Genomic DNA, 24,657 nt, shown 5'->3' with positions numbered 1-24,657 from the left:
AGAATCTCTGGGAATGTTATCTGACCAACTTCACTTTTTGCAAGCTCCCCAGGGGTACTAATGCCTAGGGGGGCGAGAACCACAGCATTCCTTTCTCAACTTTTACCTTCTTAGAAGTCTCCCTTGTTCTACGCATTTGGCATGTCTGACATGCTTCTTGATTTGGGAAGTTATGACATATGGATGTTTAGTTTCTACCACAGATTTGTGAAGGTTTAAAAAAAAAATAGAGTACCCAGATTTCATAAAAAATGTTTATTTCCATATAAAAGTGCCAAAATATCCACCAATGTCATAATTCAAGAACCAGTTTACGCTAGTCATCAAAACACAAGCTTCTTTATTCACATTGTTTAAAAATCAAATTATTCTCACACATTCCCACAGTAACTCGAGTCTCTCGACAGTGGGAAATTTGCATTCCTATTAGCTGTGGTAGTCCATATGTCCAGGTTCATATAGGCACGAAACGGGTTAAACCCTGGGTAGTATTCCTTGCACATGACCGCCTGGTTTTCCATGTGAGTCGAATGTTCCCTGGTGGGGTTGATGGGGCAGCAATTTTCATACACATCACTTTGAGGGGCCCAGATGGAACCAAAAAGTCCAGACATTGGAGATAAGCTTCGGGTGCTGGTGAGGTAGGGCTGAAGTGTAAATGAGAAAGTGAAGGAAAAAAAAAAAAGAAAGAAACATTTAAAAAAAATAGAAAAGAAACCTTAGAAAGACAATGTCAAGGTTGAATATATACCAGTGGCTACCACAATGATATCCATCTAAGTACTTGAAAGTTATTAAACCCAAGGAAAGACCCACAGGTCACCTGTCCTTCTCCCTATACAAAGAAGTGCCACGTGGGTGTGAAAGGGGGAAGGCACTGGCTTTTAAGCAGAGGAGAGTATTCACAGCCAGGAAGGTTTCAGGACCAGACCACTGATTGACCTTCTTGAGACTTTCATTCCATCTCTTCTCACAAATGAAAAGGTCAGCAGGGCCACATATAACGCAGCTGTGTCACAGCAGGCTTCCTGGCCCACATTCAATTTTATCTATGAATCATCACTCCTTGGTGTAGTTTGGAAGTGGCTCGAATGTCAATGTCAGCAAGCCCCTGCCTGTCTGATTATGCGTTAGGTTCTTTCAGAGGGTGACGAGCTTGGGCTTCTGCAATCGATAGGACACCAGCCAGGCTTTGGCTGATCCGAACCCAACGATACAACTAAGTGAGACCAAGTCGGGAAGCACCTGGAGCTGTGTCAGGGCCACAGCGCAGGACAGCAGCACTCACCTGCGAGCTGATGAGATCAGCATGTCCCCAGGCGGTCGGCATGTTGGGTGGGGTGTTCCAGGTAGACTGCGAGTTGTGATCAATAAAATCTGTTTGAATTTCAGCAGGACAGGGGAAGCCATTGGGGTAATTCATGTTTTCTACAAATGGGAGGGGTCAACATAAGTAAACATGTTTATGGTGAGAACTGAATTCCCTTAACCAAAAGAAAACACAGGGCCGGCTCCCTGGCTCAGGTGGTTAGAGCTCCATGCTCCTAACTCCGAAGGCTGCCGGTTCGATTCCCACATGGGCCAGTGGGCTCTCAAAAAAAAAAAAAAAAAGAAAACACAAAAACCCCAAATTTTCAAGGCCTTACTATATTAACAATCTAAAGACATACATAAAATATTTATTCTGTGTGGGCCAGGAGGGCTGTTTCACTGTCACTCTCAAGGTTAAAACTGTCGGTCAGATACATCACCTGGGAAGCCCTCAGTGGGGAAGGTCATCTTCTGAGTTTGACGTTCTGTATTTGATCATTTGATGAGAATCTAATATACAGAATACACTAAAATACTACTCTACATTTGAATAGTGGCAAGATTCTTACCAGTCCTTAAAATTTTCTTCTATTACCTCTCAGGTAATTACCTCAGCCAGTATTACCTCAGCCATCTGCATATATGCCATATGCATTGATAAAAGCAATACGTAACCAAGCACTTCTTAGCTCAGAAGATAATGAACTCGACTCATAAGCACAGGATGAAAGTTACCACAGCACCCCCTTGTGATTAGCATGGAGCAATACATGTATCAAAATCCACATTATATCCAATATACCACTTATCCCTTTCCTCAAGAAGGTGGCCCTAGTATGAGAAATCACGATCATACTACAATGTACAATAAAAACATTTTCCAGTTTATCAAGGAAATCTTGTATCTCTTACTGTTTATCATTACAGGAAAAAAATTAAGAACAAAGTAGGATGATGGATGTTAACTAGACTTACTGGGGTGACCATTTCACAATACATACCAATATTGAATCATTACATTGTACACCTGAAACTAATGTTATATATCAATTAGATCAATTAGATCTAATGTTTTTAAAAGGTACGTTCTTCTATAGTTAGTGCCTTAAGTCTACACACACTTCCTGCTTTGACTTTCTGAGAAGAGAAGAATGGCGTTGGGATTGTTCAAATAGATTTTACCTTCTGGAAAGGCATTGTAATCGTTCAATTCCAATGGACAGTACATATTGGGGAACTGGCCTTCGCAAGTTGCATTCCAATCAATGAAACTGCTACAAAAAAAAATAAGAGGGCTCGTTTCAGAAACAGGACGTCAACAGATCAAGTAAAGCAGGAAGAAACCAATTTTATTGCCCAGTATCCTAATCACTGCTAACTCCTCAATTTTGGAAAATAAAAGAGATACTTTCTCAGGTCACAGAATCAAAGACTTACTAACTACCCGCTCATCACCAATGACACACCATGGCAGGATGGAGAGCTCGGACGGAGAGCACACTTCCTTCCTTTATCATCGGGTTTGTTATGTTTAACCAGAGACAGAATCCGAGGCCTGGCTTTAGCAGCACTGTGGAAGAACACCTGAACTACCTAGAAATGTCTTAGCTCACAGCAGAGGGGCTGAAACATCCGTCACTCAGAGCAAGGCCGGCATTCCCCTCAGGTAAATCACAACTATAAAGACTATGATTCCTCATATTTTGATCTCTGGTACAAACTGGATTCTCATAGAAATAAGAAAGTAAATACTGCTGTAATAAGCTGAACTCCACCCTCCCATCCCCCCAAAGAACTTCAAGTGGATTCTGTGATTAAACACAGATATTAACATTTTCTCAAGTTTGCGTAATTCAATGACATATTAATATCCAACAGCAAATTTGAGACTGCCATTGTATAACTATTTTTCAACACTCAAATCCTTTGACCTTTTAAAAATTCAAATATGTTCAAGATTAATACCATGAAAAAAATGGAAATCTTTGCTCTGTTAGGGAGTAGGAATGACGAGCGATTATTTTTTTCAATTTTGCTTCTAGTATGTTAATAGCGCATCTTTTCTATTTAAAAAAGGAAAGTAATGACATGCTCATCAACTATATTATTTCTATTTTCCTTCAGGTTTCTCTCAATGTCTGGTTTGCTATTTTCAACGACATCACAACGCAGTTCCAAAAGGCAGACGGCAACACCCAGCTAAGGCATCTGGGGAAGGAAGCCTGGGTCTCGATTCTCTAACAGATGGAACTCAAATGCCCACTTCAAGCCCTCAGGCTCAGAAGGCAGCAGTCAGCAAGGAGACTCTATACCTATTATGAACCGGGGCCGGTCCTTGCATCACGCTGGGCACAGTACTCTCCAGAGCGCAGTTGAAGCCGCTCGTCACACACATGGGTTGTGTGGGCCACAGGTCTCCTGGTGGGTAAAGACCTAAGGACGAGAGCGAGGTTTCAGTCTCCCTTCTTCCCCCTCAGCCCACCTCCCTGCTGGGCCCAGCTCCACTTCTCTTTCCTACAGAAAACAGCCCCCATATCACCCACACAACGCTTCCCATCCCCTTTCAGAAGTTTTTCAGAATATAAAGCGGTAAGATATACTCTTGTACTTGTAATGACTCAACAAGTATTTGCGGGCCTACTTTCTGCAAGGCCTTGGTATAGACACCAAGGACACAGCCGTGAACAGGTTGATAGACAAGTAAGCAGAGACAGACAACGGACAAAGTAAGGAGTAGAGCATGGCTGATGGTCTAAGTGCCATGATGACACAGTGATTTTAAATAGAGCAGTCAAAGGCCTCACGGAGGGAATACGATCCATCCCAGAAGTGAATGAGGTGAGAAGTGGGCCAAGGAAGTATGGGGCAGGCATTGTCCAGGCACTGGGAACAGCGCTAACTGGAAAATCGCCGAAATGGGAGTGTGGCTGGTGGGTTCAGAACAGCAAGGATCCCGGGGTGGCCAGCAAGGAGGGGGTGAGAGGAGAGCTGTGGGGCATGAGGTCAGAGCTGACTAAGAGCCAGACAGAACAGACCCTGGCGGACCCCCACTGAGGTCATGGGCATTTACTCTGATCACATGGGAAGCCGCTGGAACGTTCTGAGCAGTCACTGCTGTGAGAAAAGGTCTCCACGGGCTTCTCGCATTTCTATACATCTTGCAAACAGAGGCCCTGAATGCTTTTGTTCCAGACTATCTTTGCAAGGGTGTTTGCTAAGCAAAAGCCTTGCAACATACGGTGTCGCCCTCTGGAGCAATGGGATACTATCCTTACTGCCTATTATTAAAGATACGGACAGGTTCCCTGAGCTCAAGGTTCCTTCCTGAAAAGCAACACACACTGTATGCAAACATCAGGGCCTGCTGGAGTCCCTCCAGTGACACTTGGAACCCAGGGGAATTAACATGCAAACACGAGGATGATCATGCAGCTGCCGTTGCTCCAGCCCTATCTCAGCTTTACGCAGGGCGGGGGGAATGGCAGCTATCCTCCTAGGGAAACTCAGTTCCCCTCTCTGCTACCTAAAGCAAAGCTGCTGGATCAACGGGGCCCCAATTCACTGAGGTTTCCCTACATGTCCGAGCCTGGTGCATTGGCAGTGGGGGTAACCGTATGGTGTGCGCTGAGCCACGTGTCCATCTCAGCACCCGCTATGCAGCACCAAGAATAAACGTGGCCACTCTGTTCAAGAGACAGACCCAAAGCGGTTCTCGTAGCTTAAGCCAATTTTCCCCTACTCTGCTGTGTTTTCACTGACTGTTAGGCTATTGCCAATGGCCTACGTGTTTGGTCTGTCACTTGGAAAGCTACAGACTGGCAGAGTAAAGACCCTTTGGGGCTGTGAAATGTGGCGACGAATCTTGGCTTCTGATTAAACCTTCTGAACCACACAGGTAGAGGCCCCTGGTGAAGGCCCACTGTCTGACAGGGCCGATTGGAGTTAAGCTGCGCCACCCCAACCACCAGCACGGCTGCCTGGGTCCGTCACCACACTGGACATGGCAGTGCTTCCAGGGTCACACTCTGGGCATAAAGGGAAGGACCCCATACAGCATATTTGCATGCTGATTAGAGGAGGGATGGGGAAACGTGCTCAACAGTATGCTTGGAAAGGAAGGCTGCAGTGACAATTCAACAGGTTGTAACAGGAGGGGAGCAGAAAATGGCACGACGGCGGTAGTGAGTAGATGGGCGCCTTCTGAAGGCCTCAACTGCTTCTCTCTTTCCAAGTGAAACGGGAACCCAGATCAGCTAAGAGAGGGAGGCAGGTGGTACTGGAAGCGTGGGCATGGAGAAGAGTGGGTGGGGAACACTCAGCAGTCAGGCCCCCGTGAAGCCAGTGGTCTTGAACCTACGGAGTGGCCGGTCAGTGTGTGTGCGTTGTTCTCCAGTCTCGCTCGTCTGCACAGGAAAACGGCAGAGCAGCCGGAGCACTGGGCAAAGCCGCGACGGGTTTTGGGAGGTCAACGCAGTAAAGGAAGACGAGGCAAGGACGTGACTGCAACACTGGGTTGGGGAAGGGAAGCTGGTCAAGAATGAAAGCACGCAGATGTGGGAGGGGAGGGACAACACCACAGGGGTGGGACCAATGCCTCGTAGACAGTAACTCTGAACTGGGTCATTTCTCTAGTGACTGGAGGACCCAACCAACAATTGCAACAGGTGATCAAAAAGGACGAGTGTTTTACAACAGGTGACTTACAAGGACAAGGTAAAAGGCACTGGAAACACACAGACACAAAAACGTGGACCAAGACACTAGACAACATAATTCTCCACTGACAACAAATAACAAGCACAGAATCACACGGTACGGTGCATCTGTTCCGACATAGTTTTTATTTTTCCCTGTTAACTAAATCCTATCTCTTCTCTATTATGTCAAAGAAAAAAAGGTAGTACCATCTAAACCTTGGCCACATCTTGCCTCAGCCAATTACTGAATTTAAGATTTTTAAGAATTGAAAACACTTATTTCTCCTGGACTTGTAATTAGATCCAACTTGCAAATGATTTCCATTGACAATTTGACAGCACGTCTAAAACGTATCCAGAGAACAGCAGAGAAGCCTTATGCTTTCAAAGTAAACCTGCTCCACTGTGCAGGGCAGTTTTCAAACCATCATAATTTATATAAGCAAAGCATGTGTATGCATTAGAGCTAAACGGTGCCACAGAGAGAGAAAATCAGGCTTATCTTGCCACAACTCCTGACTCTAATTAGGTAGGAAGGAGGCACTAGAAGAAAACACGAGACATAAGACAAGGGCAAAGCGAAGTAAAGAAGCGAAACAGGGAAGCAAAATGAGGGGGACTGGATTTGACCTCCCATAGAGAGACCCCAGGTGGGACCAGCGTTTCCTTCTGACCCATGCCCCTTTCCAGGCTCCTGGGCTGCTGTCCTCCACCAGCTGGCAGAGGCCGCAGGGGCTAGGCTCCCGGTCTCAGGCCTGGTGCAGGAGTGAGGCTAGTCACTGAGAATGCTGAAGCCGGCTTAGTGGGCTTCTAAGACAAGGGGAGGGAAGGGAGGAGGAGGAGAGGGCAGGAAAATCAGCAGGAATCTAAGATGTGGGAACCTTGCCCTTGGTATGCTCTCCAACCGGACCTCACCACTGCCTTCTCAGACTGGGAAAGGTGGGTTCAACTCAGTGGTCACCCCCTCTAAAGGGGCCTTGCTCTGTGTCAGGGCCATAGGAGGGAGTTCAGGGTCAATGTTGAAGGGGCAGCTGAAGTCAGAGGCCCCTAGGTGTCTTCCCACTGCACAAAAGCCCAGTGTCATGGCTTAGAGAAGAGGGCCCTGGGGCAATGGCCCTGCGCCACCCAACCTGTCTTCTCAAACTCCTACGCACACAATGCCACAGAGAACGAACACCTGGCTGGTGTCTGGAGCAAGATGCGCCTTACCTTTATCTTCTTCAACGACTGCAGCCCCAGCAGGAAGGCTGGGACAGGGAACCTCTGCGTATTGTGGGAGATTATTCACGTCTCTGTGGGAAAAGCAAGAAAATGAAGGTCTGCTGAGATTTTCTTATACGAGGAAACCAGAAAAGGGTTGAGGAATATTAAATTCCCAAGATCCAGTTACGTCTTCTTTTAATGAACAACAAAACAATTTTAACTTCGGTCACTAAGGGCAGCTGCAGTTTATCTGCCTGCCACCAGCTACTCCCTAGTTTCCTTTCTACCCCTAATGAAAACCATTCGTACAGAGTTTTCCTTGTCCCCTAGCTGAGGTTTGGTTTTTTTTCCTTCACACACTCACCAATTCAGTTTTAATGACATCTCCCTGTCTTCTCACCATGTGTCAGCACCTAAGAAACGTGGTTACGTTTCTCACTCTGAAACCCTCTCCTTCTTGTGTACCTTCTGTTCTCTCCCTCAGTAAAAGGTGCTTGTTTATTTTGTCTGATGCTGCAGCAACCATCATACAATGTGCATGCAAACATGTAGTACCTACTAGGTTCTTGCAAAATTCCCTATAAATCATCATTGCTCAGTTTTATTTCAAGTCACGGCAAAAGCTAGATGATGCCCATCCTTCTAATAACTACAGTTTCTTCTTTCTACTTTCAGGATGGGAGACGCTCTAACGTGGCGACATCACGGAAATGACCAGCGATGCCACAGGCACTCCCATATGAACGATGTTCACTCGGAAGGCTTCTGCTTCCTGAATTATTAGTAAAATCAGATTTTACTTTCTCACATCCTTAAAAAGTTTTCATGTTAAACCTGCAGAACCAAATACCAAGAAGAAACGCGCTGACAGGAAGAGCAGTGCATAAAACATACTGTAAAAGCTGGAAAGTTAAAAACTTACATGGGATTGCAGATGTTATGACAAAGATTCAAGGAGATGGGAGTTTCCAAAGGAAAGTCATTTTGTGAAACACTGTCTCCTGAATAAAAACAAAAAATTATCAGAAGTTTTTACAAGCATAGTTCAGCTACATCATGTATTATAATACAGATGGTTAATGTCATTAACTCCTAATGAGCAATTTATTTTTCACTTTAAAATGATATTCATACATTTAGGAATTTAATTTTTCTAAGGTCTTTTATAATTTATCTTTTCACTGAAGATTCAATGATGCAACATTTAAATTTATGAATGTTGGCTTAATAATGTTTTAATTATGGAGAAAAAGCTGAAGCCATTAGTATTGTGTAACTTTTTAATAGGGATTTTCTGATGAAAGAAATTTTGCTATATAGACTCCGCCAGTTTATAAAAGTTAACACATGTTCACTGTAGAAAATCTGTAAGAATAAACAAAAGTTTGAAGAAGAAAAACCTAAGTCACCTGCAATTATATTACCGTTATCAACATTTAGGGGTATTTCCTTACAATATCTTTTATGTGTACATGTATGTATAAAATTGGGGTCACACTTCATATGAACTTTGCCTTTTTCATCTTTTACACCATTAATTATATTGGGGACACTTTCCTGATATTACATAGCCCTCAAATTTTTATCAAAGTTTATCAAATTTTTGTTTTGCCCCCAAAACAAAAGTGGTACTTCTATTTTTGGTTAATGTTAAGTACCAAATTTTTTAAAATACTGCATTAGCATCATTAGGCAAACTTTGTCTTCAGGAGTGGATGGAGCTGAGCTAGGCTGTGAAAACCAAGCTTCCTCTGGCCAAGAAAACCAGCCCCATTATTGTCAAAACCTTCATTCATGTCCCTATGTTCTCAACGTGGGTGATTCTCAACTGTACCCCAAAGGAGCAGGACTGGTTTGTTTCTTGGGGGCTGGAAAAAATCTTACCTTTTAATGCACAGTACACATTAATAAACAGATTACAGTGAATCTCAGTGGTATTAAAATTTTATGGAGGTCGTTAGGAAAACAATGACTAGTAAGGCTCCTGGGAAAGGAAGCCGATAATGAAAAAGAAAAAAAAAAAAGACTGAAAAACATGAAATCACACGTGGGCACTTTGTCCAGGTTTCTATGGCTACCGGTGCCCTGGTCTCAGACTAGACCATGGCTGGTGAGAGAGGCCATTCCGGAGTGCCTGGGCTTATATTCAGACTCACCAGCAGGCAGGAAGTGCGGGGCGCCCACCACCGGCTTCTTGTCTCCGTCGGAGCTGCTGGTGCTGCTCCAGCTGCCCCAGCTGCCTCTGCTGGCACGCACGCTTCCAGAGGAGCTGCCACAGTCCGAGCTGGAGTCTGAGCAGGACTTCTCCACGCTCTTCCCAGGCTTCTGGAAGTAACCCTCTACAGGAAGGAAGAGAGAAGAGCTGAACCCACGTACGGATGTCGTGTTTCACTTAAACAGTTTTCAACTTGATGCCCTTTCCAATCTAAGGAGACGGGCGAAATTATGAAGAAGGCCAGGTTCAATGTCAGGGTCTGCTGCTGCTACCTCTGCTCATTTAATGAGAAGAAAGACGTTAACTGAAACTAATGATGGGTCTTTACGATTCCATGGGGGATAGGCTATGTCTCCTCTGCCTATGCGGTGGGCAATTACACTTATCTGGGGCTCAGTCAATACCAGTGCTAATGGTGATCTAAAAATGGTCTGGGAATAACACACTTCTATCAAAAAACCAAGGCTACTCTATTAGACTGGAGCGTTGTAGGTAATTTCCTCCTCTCTTTTATTAAGATATCCGCTATGAGCTTCAAAGTACTATTTATGTGTGGGTGGAAACAACCTCCAATAAGACCAAAAAGATACACACAAGTCGAGGGAATGAACCAAAGACAAAGACAGAAACCCATAACCTCTGCCAGGCTGTGTGCACTGACGTGGACATATGCCTGGGAACGTGGGTGTTGGTTTGGAGGACTGCACCTCCCCTCCTCCGTATCCCACATGGACTGCTAAGTTCGGTGGCTCGTTAGCCTCCGCTATGCTCTGCCCTGCCCTGGGCCTAGCATTGGGTGCCCTCTACCTCCCACTCCTAGGGATGTGCCAGGTCTACCTGCATGGGACAGTGGCGTGGCCCTGCAGGAGCCACTTGGCTCAGCTGTGTGAGAACAGCCACTATTGTTACCTGACTGTTCCTTAGAACAAGCCACACTCATTCGTTCAGCAATCTGCATGAGGACAGTTGAGAATGGCCAGGTTTAGGGGCGGTGGGAAGGAGGAGGGGGCAGTACTAGAGGCCTGCCCAGACTCAAAAGAGTCTTAGCTTTCTAATCTCCTTCTGACAGCTTTCCACTCGGCCTTTACTAAGTAAGTTAGCTGCCTGCAATGGGATAACGTCATCAAGACACCATTTCTCTCACACTGGATACTTCCTCGAGGAAACAAGAGTTCCACCAGAAATACCACCTGTAGCTCATCCGGTTACATACCTGCCTCTCTCTGTGCAGCAGGTAAGCTTCTCCCAATGCCAGCATCTGTTTTACACATTTCCCCAGAGGTTTCCTGTATACACCAGTTTCTTACATCGATATCCCCACTGAGCTCAGACCTTTCAAATTCACTGCACCCAAGTTTTAATTCACTCTGTTCAGAAGACCTGGAAGAACCATAAAAAAAGAAAAAAATCACCTCTGCATGTTATCATGCATCATACATACATACTGCTTTCCAGGAGACTTTTTAGAGGTAAAAACGTGCCTCTGGGACACCTTGAGACCTCTTCTCTTTGGGTCTGGTGGGAGAAGATGATGAGTAAAGGAGGAATATCCAAAAGAAAAAGACTGTGCTGTTTAGAAATAGAATTAATTTGCCGCTCATTTGATCTATTTTCACATTTTACAATGAGAAGAATAAAACTCCACGAGTTTAAATGAGTGACTCAGAGTCAGGTGGTAAGTCAACAGGTCCAGGACCTGAGCTCAGGATTTTTGGCTTGTGTTCTTGGTTATAGTGTAAAACATGATTCGCAACAGATGAACCTGCTCCTTGGTGTCTGAGGGAAGGTACTGAGCGTTTGTATAAAGCTTTCCTCGTTCATTCCTCACTCATTCATTTAGCTGAGTGACTACCATGTGCCGCATATTTTTCGGAAAGGGCGGTGTCTACAAAGAATCAAGTCCTTCTCCCAAGGAGCTCACAGTCCAATAATACTCTCTCTCTTACTAGACTGTGAACTCCTTGAGGGAAGAACTGTCACACAATTTTATAAATATTAACAGAGAAATGTGGAGAGAACGCTGGGCCACACCCAGATTATTCCACACAGGCCAATTTCAGTCCTTGTGTTACATTAGCAAGATGGTAGTTAAGGAGATCATATGTAAAGAGAACTGACTCCAGGTGATGAGCACACAATGTGACATACAGATGATGTATTACAGAATTGTACACCGGAAACCTATGTAACTTGACTAACCATTGTCACCCCAATAAATTTTTTAAAAAAATCAAATACGTGAGATGTAGCACGTGATGCCAGTGGTTTCTGACAGCTCAAGGGAAAGAGTATTTAGATAGGAGCGCGAGCTAAGGAAATAGACAATCCAACAGCTACCTACTTCTTAAGCGTCATGTTCTCAAAACATCCTGATTAGCTAAATGCTGCTTGAAAATCATATTTTAAGAACTTGGTTTTTTTTAGCATATCAGAAATCTGCTTTTAATATATATGTACCATGACATTTAATTGCTGAAATTCTATTCTAATTTTACATCTTTCTATATATACGTTCATACCATGTTTCCCCGAAAACAGGACCTACCCAGACAATCAGCTCTAATGCGTCACTGAAAGCAAAAATTATTTTTTGGAGCAAAAATTAATATGAGACTATAACATAAGACCTGGTCTAACATAACACACTATAATACAATACAATACAATACAACACAACATAACACAACATAACACTGGGTCTTATGTTAATTTTTGCTCCAAAGGATGCATTAGAGCTGATTGTCCAGCTAGGTCTTATTTTTGGGGAAACGGTATCAGGAAAATATACAACTTTAGAGTGACCTCATAAGTCAATCAAATTTTTATGGAAATCCACATGAAGGAATACAAGATATAACTTTCCTTTCTAGAGGATGCTGCACTGCAACTTTCAAATAATTTAGCCTAAATAATTTCAGCTAGAATAAGGATAATTACCAATCAACAATTAGCATTCAATATTAACAACAAACTAACAACGAGTCTATTTCTGTTTTCATAGTTGCATTTTGATGATGGCTCCATGAGCTGGGGACTGAATTGAAGCTTGACGACCCCTTGGCGCTGGCTGACCCTTCTCTACAGGGTACACAGAGAACTGCCGGGGAATGTGTTACAGTGCTGAATCAGAGTCCGAGCCCCAGATCACAACCTCCCTGGGACCTAGGACAGATATTGTAAATAGCACTATTCGTGCTTCCCATCGGAGGGCCTTATCACAACGCAGGTTGCTCAGAGTTCCCTTCTAACAAGTGGACACACAGCAAGGTAGAACCCTTTCCCCTGAAAATCTGGAGCCACTAGAGAAGAACTGGACAGTACTTAAATATCTAGCAGACCTCACAGGAAAGACAAATCTCCAGATGGAGAACTCAAAAAAGAAAAAGCCAGCATGGTGAGGATGGAGGCTGACTTGGGTGAAACAGGCTTTAATGCCCAGGGCTTGGGCTTTACCACGTGGACAGCAGCATACAGGAGCCAGGGAGCTGGAACTGTCTCCTAAACTGGGTCCCTCTGGAAGGGGGCACTGTCAGTGCAAGGGACCTTTGGAAAGCTCCATCCATGACCCAGGGAGGAAAACGCAAGGATGAGCATCTCTGCTGGAGATTGTTGGCTCATGTGTGTGTTGGTGTTGCAAGTCTAACATAAGAAATCAAAATTCAGACAAGTCCCACCACTGAACTTAGAATGTACACACTACTGACCTGGTGAAAAAAACAACTCAAGCTGAGAAATTTACATAAAATTAGGTTTAGAGAGAGATTTCTGGAAACTCGCAAATACGGGACTCCCACATAACACACTTTCCAGAGCCTTCATTTTACTAACAAGAGACTAAATGTCTAGAGGAAGCAAGGTTGTCAAAGGTTGTGATATTGCAAGGCCCCAGTTTAGAAGACTGGTCCCAATTCTGGCTCTGCCCCGACCCACTCTGGGGCTTTAAGCAAACCACATAACGCCTGGTCAACTCACTACCTGCAGCCTCAAGAACCTCAGTTCTCCAGGACTGAACCGAGGCTTCCACGAGTGGTGACTAGTCTCTTTCATTTTTAGGACCCCACATGGGTCAAGGTCAAGCTAGGAACAGAGTACCTGCCTGTACCCCGTGGTTTTCTGTATTACCTGCTTCACAAATGCTCGCACATTCCACAGGCAGAACAAAGGTCCTGGCATAGAGGATGTCTTATGCTTTTTCTCTAAAACCTCCCATAGCTCTTAGCATTTTATAAAATGAAAATCTGAAAAATCGATCCACTTAAAGGTATTTTTAACAAATGAAAACATACCCAGAAAAAAAATTAATATATTAATTTAAAATATATTAACATGCTTTTATCTCAAAATACAAACATCTACAGTTTCATATTATCTGTATCTAATATAACAAAAGTAAGGTTAAAAGGTAATAGCTAAATGTAAACTCAGAGTAAAAAACATCAAAATTTAAAAGGGATTGTAATAACACACCTCAAAACCTGAGCAGCACCCCTTTTCTTGTTTTTTCTACATGTTCGATTTTTGCTCCAATTTATATTTGGTAAATTTCCTTCTTTTTTCTCCTGAAGCTTCTTCTTCCTATAAGAATCTTCTTGCTAAAGAGAAAAAAGAAAACTTTTAGTTAAGGTTTAAGCTGACTAAATATTCATTTAAAAAAACCTCCTTATGATTTTTTTTAAAGGGTTTTGCATAGGAAAATTTGGTCAAGTTAATCTGGAAAAGTAAGGGGGTTTATGATTTCTTAAATAAACTTTTGAAGACCAACTCTGTGGATTTAGAACGTTCCTACACCAGTGAAAACTGAGACATACAGTTCTCAATCTCTAGTTTGTTTTCATTTCCCTTCTTCCTCTACCTCCCTTAACCTCCGCAGAAAGAAAAAAAAAATTGTTGCCTATAAAATTCCCAAGGGGTGAAAAAGGAAAAACATCTGTTAGCAATTTATGGTCAGTTTGCTGTTACCTTCAGCAGCGATAAATCCTCCAACCTTCACCTGTTAATTTGGTATGTGCAATTCACATGAATTACTACTAAAGAAAAACCATGTAAAAACTCTACTTAGGAGTAATTTGTGTGTTTACACTTTTATTTGTTTATAGATGAATAGGAGAACAGCAAAATCTCCCCAGAATGCTCCAAACTAGTTTCAGCTATTTAAATGTATAAGGCAAGAATATGCTTGATGTTTTTTAAATGTGGCTCTGAAAACTTAAGTTAGCATGGTGTATATATATATGTACACACAAATAATATATATGTGTACATATATCAATTAAAGGTTAGGCATGGTCCATTAACAGGCCCAAGGGGAGAGGGATTTCCCTGTCCTTTAAAATTTTAAAGTAGCTTTTGTCTTTAAAGTCTTCTAATATTTACTCTTTCACTTTCTTCTGCCAGGCTGCCTCTTTAAAGCAGAAGCACAGTGAGCAGGGGGAGGTGATGGCAGCTCATACACTGAGACCCTCAGGGCTTTAACAGTATCAGGTTTTTTCCGGAGGAAAATGCCTGCTCTAGGGATCTCACAGAAGCAAACCCCTAACTCAGAGTCCCCTTCCTTTCGACCCTTAGGATTCTCATTTCATAAAGAGCAAAGATTGGCTCCTTTTTCCTTTTTTCATAAGGTTGGTCCAGAAATCAAGAGTAGGAATCCATGAAGTTCTAACATACACTTGAGTAAAACATACATGACTGGAAAGAAGAAAAATAAAAGCATTTCAGATGCCTGCCTGTTACATGTCTGGGGTGTGGAAAGTCTTATGTACCTATCAAAGCAGTATGCTTACTACATTAAACAAACTCTAGAAATAAAACAAAATTGTAACAATGAAGCATCATCAGAAGCATCATCACCTCTGAATACTCGGAAGAGGGAATATTGGGGACATGCTGGACCAAGACGCAATGTCCATGAGCAAAGTAGACACATTGTAACTGTGCATGTGGTGGAATTATGCGATTTTCGATTTTCGCTTTCTTCTTTATACTCCTTTATTTTTTCCCAAATAAGTATGCATTAAATATCACTTTTTTCTGATACTGAAGGTATTTTAAAAACATGACAAGTTAAACACATAGTCTGTAGGACTCTAGTCTGTAGGACTCTAGTCTATAGGACCTTAGACTAATTGCTTAAGTTTCCTGCTCAACAGACACACACATTAAAGACATGATCCAAAGTTAAACATTAGCTACATACCATATTTATTTATGTATTGTTCCCTGTGTATTTCTACTTTGGGGGGTGGGGGAATGTTCTCTTCTCCCCTGCTTTACCCTGTCCACTTAAGGACCAAGAAAGGCTTTTGAACACAAGTACTTGAACCTTTGAGCCCCTTCAGGGTCACACACAAATAAAGGATCAGCAGTAAGTGTAGTCAAGACAGAGTGGGGAGCTGGTCAGTGGTCGCTCTGACACCTGGCTGCCTTTCTCAAATCAATCTGGTTGCAAGTGTCATCATGTGCAAACACGGATACGTATTTTAGGATTATGGAGAGGTGGGCTTTGTGGTCAGAAGCATCATCACCTCTGAATACTCGGAAGAGGGAATATTGGGGACATGCTGGACCAAGACGCAATGTCCATGAGCAAAACACAGGAGGGGACAAAGAAAGCATGGACAGGAGAGCGAAAAGACAGACGACATATTGAGGAAGACAAAACTAATGAATGGCCTTTTTCTTTGGCCATATGTGCGTGTGAAAGTGTGTGTGTGTGTGTGTGTGTGTGTGTGTGTGTGTGTGTGTGTGTGTGAGAGAGAGAGAGAGAGAGAGAGAGGGAGGGAGGGAGGGAGGGAGGGAGGGAGAGGGAGGGAGGGAGAGAGAGAGAGAGAGAGAGAGAGAGAGAGAGAGAGAGAAACAATGGGCAGTGAGGATGAGGGAGAACCAGGACTGCAATGGAGGCAGTAGATAGAACTGAGAAGAGAAAGCACACAGAGAACCGAAGCAACAGACTTGCTGAGAAAGGAGAGGAAGAATAAAGGGACAATTTGGTTCTGTGCTTTCTGGTAGACAGGGTATCACATACAGGGAACTGAAGAGGCCATGTACAGCGGCAATTACGACAACAGTCCCGGACACCAAACTTCATGCTGTGAATCTCACTCGTGCTTAGCCACTGTGTAATCTTGGGCAAGTTACTGAGCCTGTCTTTGCCTCAGTTTCCTGAGTCTTCCTCAAAAGCCTGTTGTGAGGATTAAATTATCTGACACATAGTAAGCAGTTCATATAAGACTTAGCTATTACCATGTTTATTATTAAATTACTTGAACTAGCTAAGTTCTAGAACCTCTCTGATAGAATGTATAATTTAAGTGATTGTTGAGTAGGGAAATAAGATTGCCTAAGCTTTCATAAAAGCAAAGAAATCAAAGAAGAGACATCACAGATTGCACAAAGTCATTCTGACAGCCACTGTATATGAGTAAGTAAAAGTAACGGCAAATAAACATGAAAGAGAAAGGGAAAATTATGAAAAAAAATGTAACCCCTATTCAATAAACAAAGAGTTAATACCTTTACATATGTTCTTATAGGAAAGAAGAAAAAAACATTAACATTCAATAGTAAAGTGAGCAAAGGACACGAAATAAAAATTCACAAAAAAAATAGAAAAGGCCAAAAAAAAAAAAAAGAGTTCAACCTAAATATTCAATAATGAAGTATAGTTTTAAGAAACATAAGTTTAGACCAGATTGTATCTCATCTTTCCATTTTGGTTTTAAAAAACTCAAATGTGTTTATCCTGTAAGTTTATACCTGCAAAAGGGCTGGCAGGCAAGTTTCTGCTGACAGCGTCTGCCTCTGAGCAGTGGAAGTGAAACCAGGTTAGACATTTGCTTCTTAATTTATAAAGAATAACGTAATACAAAAATTGTTCAGTGGTAGTATTTTGGATGGATGCTTTTTTACTTGTGTTTTTTAGAATTTTACCCAAAAAAAATGCAATGAAGGAAAATGCTCCCTTTTCCCTAGTAAGACATGCAAATTGAAATGAAAAATAGAATACAGTCATTCACCTATCACATGGACCGAGATTTTGCCAAAAAACGGTGCTGCTGAGACCAGAGTAAAACCAGTGTTCTCATATACCATGCACGTGAATGTAAATTGCTACCACCTTCCTGGAAAACAGCCTGGCTGCACACGTGAGGATCCTTCCACAGTTAATACTCTTTCATTCTTTTTCTAGAAATCTAGAACAAGGATATATTGGCAAGACTTAAGAACAAAATAGGTCATCATAGTATTATTTATGAAAACAAAAAGTTGCAAACAACTCTAATATCCAACTGCAGGGGAATGGTTTAGATTATGGCATAGTTAAATGATGGAATGTCATGCAACCACTGAAAACAAAGTTCCCCATTCATTTCTAGCATCAGGAAATTTAGAATTACAACATTATAACCAAGTTAGATATGCACAGCGATAATGATCTTGAGTTTTTAAAAATCTGCATAGAAAAGCAGAATACAGGTTCATTTTGAATAGATCTTTTCTGCCCTTCCTTATGCTTCTATAATAATTACGAATTCCTTTTCTAAGGACAAAAAGAATCTGCTTAAAAGACAATAAACAGCCAAGGCTAGGATCAAAACTTAGTTTGTGGCTCCCAAATCTGGGCTTCAATCTTTTTTGCCAATAAATCTAGAGAATTGTTCCCCATATACTGTACAGATTTATATAATTTTCTAAGCTGCAAAATTAGGCCCTAAAAATGTACTAGGAAAACAAACATTGAGCAATGCACTTGGGGATGTGTTTACTGAGAATGATTTTTTTCCCAACGAACAATGAAAGAAATGGGAAGTACACACATGCATGGGTTTTTAAAGGAGAGTTCTTGTACAAAACTGGGAGTGAGTCTCACAACCAGCGAAGAAATGACAGGCGACAGCCCCACAAGCTGCCCCAGAAAACCCATGTTGGCTGACTATCCGGACAGCCTGGCACCACCAAGCACAGCCTGAGCCCCCCCAGTCCCTACACCCTGACTGTGACTAGCTGCCACCATTAGGGACAGGTGCCTGCACAGGCTCACAGACCAGAAACGGAAGGACGTACATATGCAACGACTGGGACCCAACGCAAGACATGTCTGAGCTCCAGGGAGAGAGAGAAAAAACACGATGAAAGATAAAGAACTTGAATAAATTAAGAAAACTGCCCTAACTAAGGGCATCCATTGCGGGCTAGCTAGTCTGGCACAGGAGCTGAGGGCTGAGTTTGAGATGGGAGATTGGTGCCCACACAGGCGGCAGATGGGTGCCAGCAGCAGCACCACGTGGCACCAAGTGGCCTGAGGGGACTTGGAGGGACAAGTTCCCACCTCTCCACCCAGCACACAAGACTGTGAAGCTGTCACGTCAGCACATCTCAGTAGCGGTTTCTACTTCCTCGCAGGGCACCCCTAAGTCTCCTAACTCCATCCATCCCACCCATCCCCAATTCAAGGACTTTGTTTCTGCCCCTGCAAGCATGCCTGTCTTCATCATCGGGCCTAGCTTTCTGAGTATCTGCTAACCGCATCCTCAAGCTCTCTGCAGCTTCAACGTCGGCCATGGTGCAGACCGACGCCCTGGGTCTTCTCTCTGCACAAACCACAGAGAACTCAGGCACACCCTTCAATTCTACCCTCCACGGGGACAACTCCCAACTCACAAGCCTGACTTGCCATGGAAGCTTTGGTCCCATGTCTCCCTCTGTTTACTACACTTTCTCACATCGAAGCCCAGGCATCTCTGTCAGTAACGCTCACAGTCATACCTGTCATGTCCTTGGTACTTAGTACTCATCAGTACTTAGTGCTTCTGTTCTGAGCACTGATCGTATTAACTTATTTAATCCTCACAATCCTATGAAGTAGGTACAGTATTTTATATTAACAAGAGATTATTGCTATAATGTTTTTCAGACGAGGAAATGGGGATGTTAAATAACTTGCCCAATGTTATTGAGCAACTAAGTCAAGAGCTGGATTCAAACCCAGGAAGTCTGGCTGCAAAGCCCACGCTCTTAACCCCTATGCAGCACTGCTCTGACATAAAAATGATTGACAGACATCAATCATTTTTCTAGCCTCCCAATCTTACAAACCTTGGAGTTAGTTTGATGTAAGAGAAGATGGCTCCTCTCCTTTATGCAATTAGGTTCTAAGAAAACCTGTTGTGTTTTCCTTCTAAACTGTCTTATCTCCTCTTCCTATCCTTTCCCGCTGCTTCTGCCCGAACAGAGGTCTTGACTACATCACACCCTAGCAGAGTAACAGCTTCCATGTAAGAAGAGAGGTGGTATCTATTTCTGCCCTCTCCAACCCAGCCTCCAAAATATCCTCCAAAGACACATTATTCATACATTAACTCAAGCATTTACTAAACTACTACACGGGTTCTTTAAAACAGGCATTCAGCCAGTGTCTGTGAAACTGAATGTGAAAACAACCTCTAGATTGTTTTCATTTGTTATCCACCCTCCATCCACCCCCCAGTTCAATCATGTACCACAATTTGCAGCAGGGCCCCCAGACTGACCACCCGCAGGCCAAATCCTCTCAAAAGACTTTTGGTTCAGACAAACGTGCTTGCAAAACTTTGATTCTGAAATTCCTTAGCAAGCAAGCATTCCCCAGGTCTCTACAGTTATCAGCACTTCCTACTGCTGATGTTCACCTACTTCATTTTGTGTTTCCATCTGAGATCTAGGGAATAAAACCCAAACTTATAATCATGCAAGGGCCTTCACCATCTGGTAGGGCTGTGTCTCTTTCCTCCCAACACTTCTCATTACTGAGCAAGCTTCTTCTCAATCAGATGATTCCCTCATGCTCCCAATTATGCCATGAGGCTTAGAGGCATCGCCTGACCACTTTCCCTCCTCAACGTGTCCGACTCTGTGTAAGTTTCCATCTCTTCTAGGGGCTTTTCACATCCACTGCAGCCGAAATTGACTTTCCAATTTCTGAAATCCCTTCTATTACGTATTAGGTTGGTGCAAAAGTAATTGCGGTTTAAAAGGTTCAAAATTGCAAAAACCACAATTACTTTTACACCAACCTAATATTAATTTTGGTGTCCGACCACACAGAAATATCTTGTCTTTGTCAATGGACTGCAAATTCCTAGTTGGGAATGTCTGTGATAGACCTATGTTGTATCACTTTCATTTTATTTAAATGAAAAGTTCATGTTTGTTATAAAGTGTTAAGCAAAAACACGGGAGTATAAAGAAGGAAAAAAGAAAACATCCAAAATCCCACCCCTTAGAAATAGCCAGGGTCTCCCACTGATTATTGGCAAACCTTATTTTTCACTCTCTCTCTACGAACACAGTAAGGATGGCAGGACCGACGATGGGAAAAATTTACAACACTGGGACCATGTGTTATTTTTAAATAAAAATGTAAAGCTCAATTGTATTTGAATTTTACATAAGAAAGTGAAGCAGAACCAAAGGAACTGCCAACTTTCAAATAATTGTTTCTTCTTCACATGATATAGTAATTTCTTAAGGATCTCTCTAAGGTTAAGGAAAGGTGTTGGAAATGACACTGCTCCACTGTTTTTTGACGTTAGGTACTCCTAGAAAGTCTGAAGCAAGCCTAAGTTTGTGTTTCTTGATTTTCCTGCCTTTGCACAATTCTTTATGCTCTAAGATCAATAATGTAACCAGGATATACTTATGTCCATTATTATGTATCAGTTTTTCCTGGAGCACGCAGTGTCCCCTTTTGATCTAGAAATCCAGTTCTTCCCTCATACCAGGGAAATGTTCTCCTGCGGCATTTCCGCCTACTTTTCTGATCCATTTGTTGGGCCATTTACTTAGATAATCATTACTCTTATGCTGTACTGTTTTTGTTTTTCTTTGTCTCCATGTCTATCATCTTTTCTCTAAATGTTTCCATCCCTTAAAGTTTTTCCCTCACATTCACTCTGATTATATTAGGTTGGTGCAAAAGAAATTGCAGTTTAAAAGATTAAAAACAACTGCAAAAACTGCAACTACTTTTGTACCAACCTAACATCAAAGCCTTCCCTTGAGGTCAATAATGCAATTTTCAGCCACCGTACATGCAGTATATCGTCTTATGTACTTAGCTTTATAATACCCCTTTTAACCTCATCCTACTGCATTAATTTGCCTTGAAAAGTCCTCATTTGATTGAATTCATAGTCTGTAGTGTAAAGTACTCTGAGTTTCTTTCAGGTCACTGGATGTTTTCTAGACTGGGATCTTTAGCTGTCTTCTATGTTCTACTCCTGTCATTTCTACTACAGTATATTTGCATAATTGAAACGTTGTTTTTTTCACTGTGCTTGTGCTAATATATAGATAGCTCTGTTTTGATGTGAAGTAGGTAAATTCTCCTAAATACCTTTCCCACCTTCATCTGGACCTGTCTGTTTTCCTGGGTTCTGCTTTCCAAACAGTTTTCAGTGGCCTATCCTAGTAGGAAGGGAAAGAGCTAGCTGGGGGCAGTGTGCGAGCTTTGCTTTCCCTTCTTGGACTCTGTTGTACTAGGGTCCACGCACCTGAGCTAGAAAGGCATTCCTCTCCTGTGGATTTTGGCTTCAGCTTCTAACTGAGCAAGATTATGGCCTAAAAATGGATGTTGGGTAACTAACAACTGGAGAGAAGGGATATGTGATCTGGTTCTACTCCACCATCTTCACCCAGGAGTTAACCGATTTGCTTCAGAACAGCGTCTCTTGAGAGTAAAAGCTATCTGACGTCACACTAAAAATTATTTTAGTATCTCCTGTATAATTAGGAAGTAAAACTTTCTAAACACATCAAACTCACCAATTATCATTGTGGATCCAAATGCATCATAATTATCCTCTTTCAAAAGTATGAAATACACATGTACAGTTATTACACAGGTATTTGCATTCCAAGCCCCCCCAAATAGGTTTTGTTCTTTCTAACAGGCAAGAAAAAAAGGAGTACAGACCTCAACAGAAGTTATGTTCTGTTTCTCAGAACATATGTCTTCTTTAGATGCTTTGTGAATCTTCTTTTCTGAAGAAGACTTTGTGTCAACCTTTTTCAAAGTTTCATAATTGTCTACTTCATTCTTGACAGGCACTTGCTGGTTATTCCCTTGAATAAATAAAAATGGTTCAATGTCTAGCTAGTAATTTCCATTCCTGTTCCCCATAGTTAAGTCTCTTTCCTACACCAGACAATCGCATTTGATTTAATGAAATTTAGACTTAACAATTAGTTTTGACATCCACAATGCTCTAGAAATTTACTTTGTTGACAGGTGAAAACTTACTTATATTAAGAGTTCTACAGTCTTTAAAAAAGAGGTCAAGAAAAAATTGTGTGGGGGGGGGCACACCATTATTCATGGTGGCAATATTCACAAAAGTCAAAAAGGTAGAAACAACCCAAATGTCAATGGACAGATGACTTGAAAAATAAAATGTAGTATACATACAAAGGAATACTCAGCCTTGAAAAGATTCAACAATGTGAATATACTTAACACTACGGAACTGTATACACAAAAATGGTTAAGGTGTGGGGGGGGAAATGCAAATCTGATATATGGCACAACATGGATGAACCTTAAAGACATAATGCTGTGATAAGCCAGACACAAAAAGGCGAATATATTATATGATTCTACTTGTTCAAGGGACCTAAAAATTCACAGAGATAAAAAGTAGAATGGTGGTTACCAGGGGCTGGGAGAGGGCGTATGGGCGTCTTTGTTGTTTGAGATGATAAAAAAAGTTCTACAAACAGATGACGTTGACAACTGTACAACAATATGAATGTTCTTAATGCCACTGAGCTTGATCATTTAAAAGGGTAAATATTATGTTATGTACAATTTACTACTTTTTTTTTTTTTAAGTTAGAGCAGAGAAGAGAGAGGGGTAAAGACTTGGGTTCTGGTTATGACTCAGCCCCTCAACTAATTTTATGATCCAAGTCAGTCTCTTAAGCTGCCCGAGCTTCAGTTTCCTTGCTTATAAAACAAAACTACCACCTTCTCTGCCTCCCCTGCCTGTTATAAAGATGAAACCAGAACAGATATAAACGTAAAGGGCCACCATCAGAAAACACATGAACAGCTCCAAGGCAGGCCCTTCTCGTACAGTGAATGCCCACTTGCCCCCGGGAGCAGTGCCTGCATGCTGAAAACTGAACCCAAGACGTCAATCACATGGCAAAGGTTAGTGTGGGTAGGAACCTCCTCTGGAAACACGATTTTTCCATGTTTCCTTCAAGGGATTTCCTTTACCAGTGTATTTCTTCTTCTATCGCTTACGTCAAAGTCAAGTCAAATCAACTTGAATCCCACAATAACTGGTCTCAGTGTCCTAATATGAAACAAAGTCTCTTAATCATCTCCCCCTTTTTTCTTTATCTGAGATTCCCTGACTACCTCTGCAAGCTGAGGAAGATTCAGAAGACCAGAGTGCAACGATTTCAGAGCCAAGCCGGCTGCAAGCTCTGGGGAGAGGATGGTCTGACCAGAGTGGACTGGTTTTGCTGTGGTACCTGGGGCTAGGGAGGTCTCTCACCACAAAATGAAAGGAGCAGTCAAATCCCTTCTGATTCTGAAATGCTGAAACTACAAATTAAACTCACTCGAAGCAAGGTACACACATTTTTAAAGTAACACGCATACGGTCAGCATACTTTTATTTTGTTAACAGAAAACTGTATAAATATTTCCTAACTATAAAAATGCTCAGGAAGCATTCGTTCCTCCACGACAACGCAAAACAAACTGGGTGTTAAGACACCTGCAGAGGAAAATGACCTATCGTGCACTATGAAGGAGTAAAAGAAATAGCCCAGGGCAAGGAAGATAGGGTCTGGAACTGACAAAGAAGCCATAAATAAAGACATCACTTTGGATTCTGGCAGCCCTAAGTATGAAACAGAATACAGATATTCCCCTCAAAAAACATGACATTACTTTTCTAGAGCCTTAATTCATGACAAAATGAATTTCCTTAAGTTGTCGCAGGCCACAAATAGCACCAAAAGTAAGTTTCTTAGGAAGGATCAAAATTTAACATCCAACAGTAACCTATGTTCCCAAAAGTGGTAGAGACTCTTAGAGAATTAGTAATGCCTTCTGCGGGACCAAGGGCAAACAATTGAAAGAATTCTAAAAATAGGTTCTTCATTAAATCTTTGAGAAATTCTAACATGACAATATCCAAAATTTAGAAATACCATGAGTATATACTCCATTTAAAAAATGGA

At 42.1% G+C, this 24,657-nt stretch overlaps 1 protein-coding gene across 3 annotated transcripts in view; it reads right to left on the bottom strand.

Annotated features, from left to right (window-relative positions):
• Positions 1–240: 240 nt before the first annotated feature.
• TMEM131L (transmembrane 131 like) overlaps positions 241–24,657 on the bottom strand; it is a 142,597-nt gene continuing 118,180 nt past the window's right edge. For 2 of the 3 annotated variants that reach the window (XM_081077147.1, XM_081077149.1), the window contains 10 exons: positions 22,376–22,524; positions 13,894–14,018; positions 10,640–10,806; positions 9,368–9,550; positions 8,134–8,212; positions 7,218–7,300; positions 3,624–3,744; positions 2,494–2,585; positions 1,289–1,428; positions 241–647 (listed from right to left, as the gene is read on the bottom strand). In XM_081077147.1, the coding sequence (XP_080933273.1) occupies positions 372–647; positions 1,289–1,428; positions 2,494–2,585; positions 3,624–3,744; positions 7,218–7,300; positions 8,134–8,212; positions 9,368–9,550; positions 10,640–10,806; positions 13,894–14,018; positions 22,376–22,524 (1,415 nt within the window). In that variant the 3' untranslated portion in view covers positions 241–371. The remainder of the gene's footprint in view (positions 648–1,288; positions 1,429–2,493; positions 2,586–3,623; positions 3,745–7,217; positions 7,301–8,133; positions 8,213–9,367; positions 9,551–10,639; positions 10,807–13,893; positions 14,019–22,375; positions 22,525–24,657) is intronic. The other variant, XM_081077148.1, reaches the window with a different exon arrangement.

This window comes from Rhinolophus hipposideros, assembly GCF_964194185.1.
Source record: "Rhinolophus hipposideros genome assembly, chromosome: 16".
Taxonomy (NCBI): Eukaryota; Metazoa; Chordata; class Mammalia; order Chiroptera; family Rhinolophidae; genus Rhinolophus; species Rhinolophus hipposideros.
Note: the sequence above shows the minus strand (reverse complement) of the source record. Positions and strands in the feature narration are given on the sequence as shown.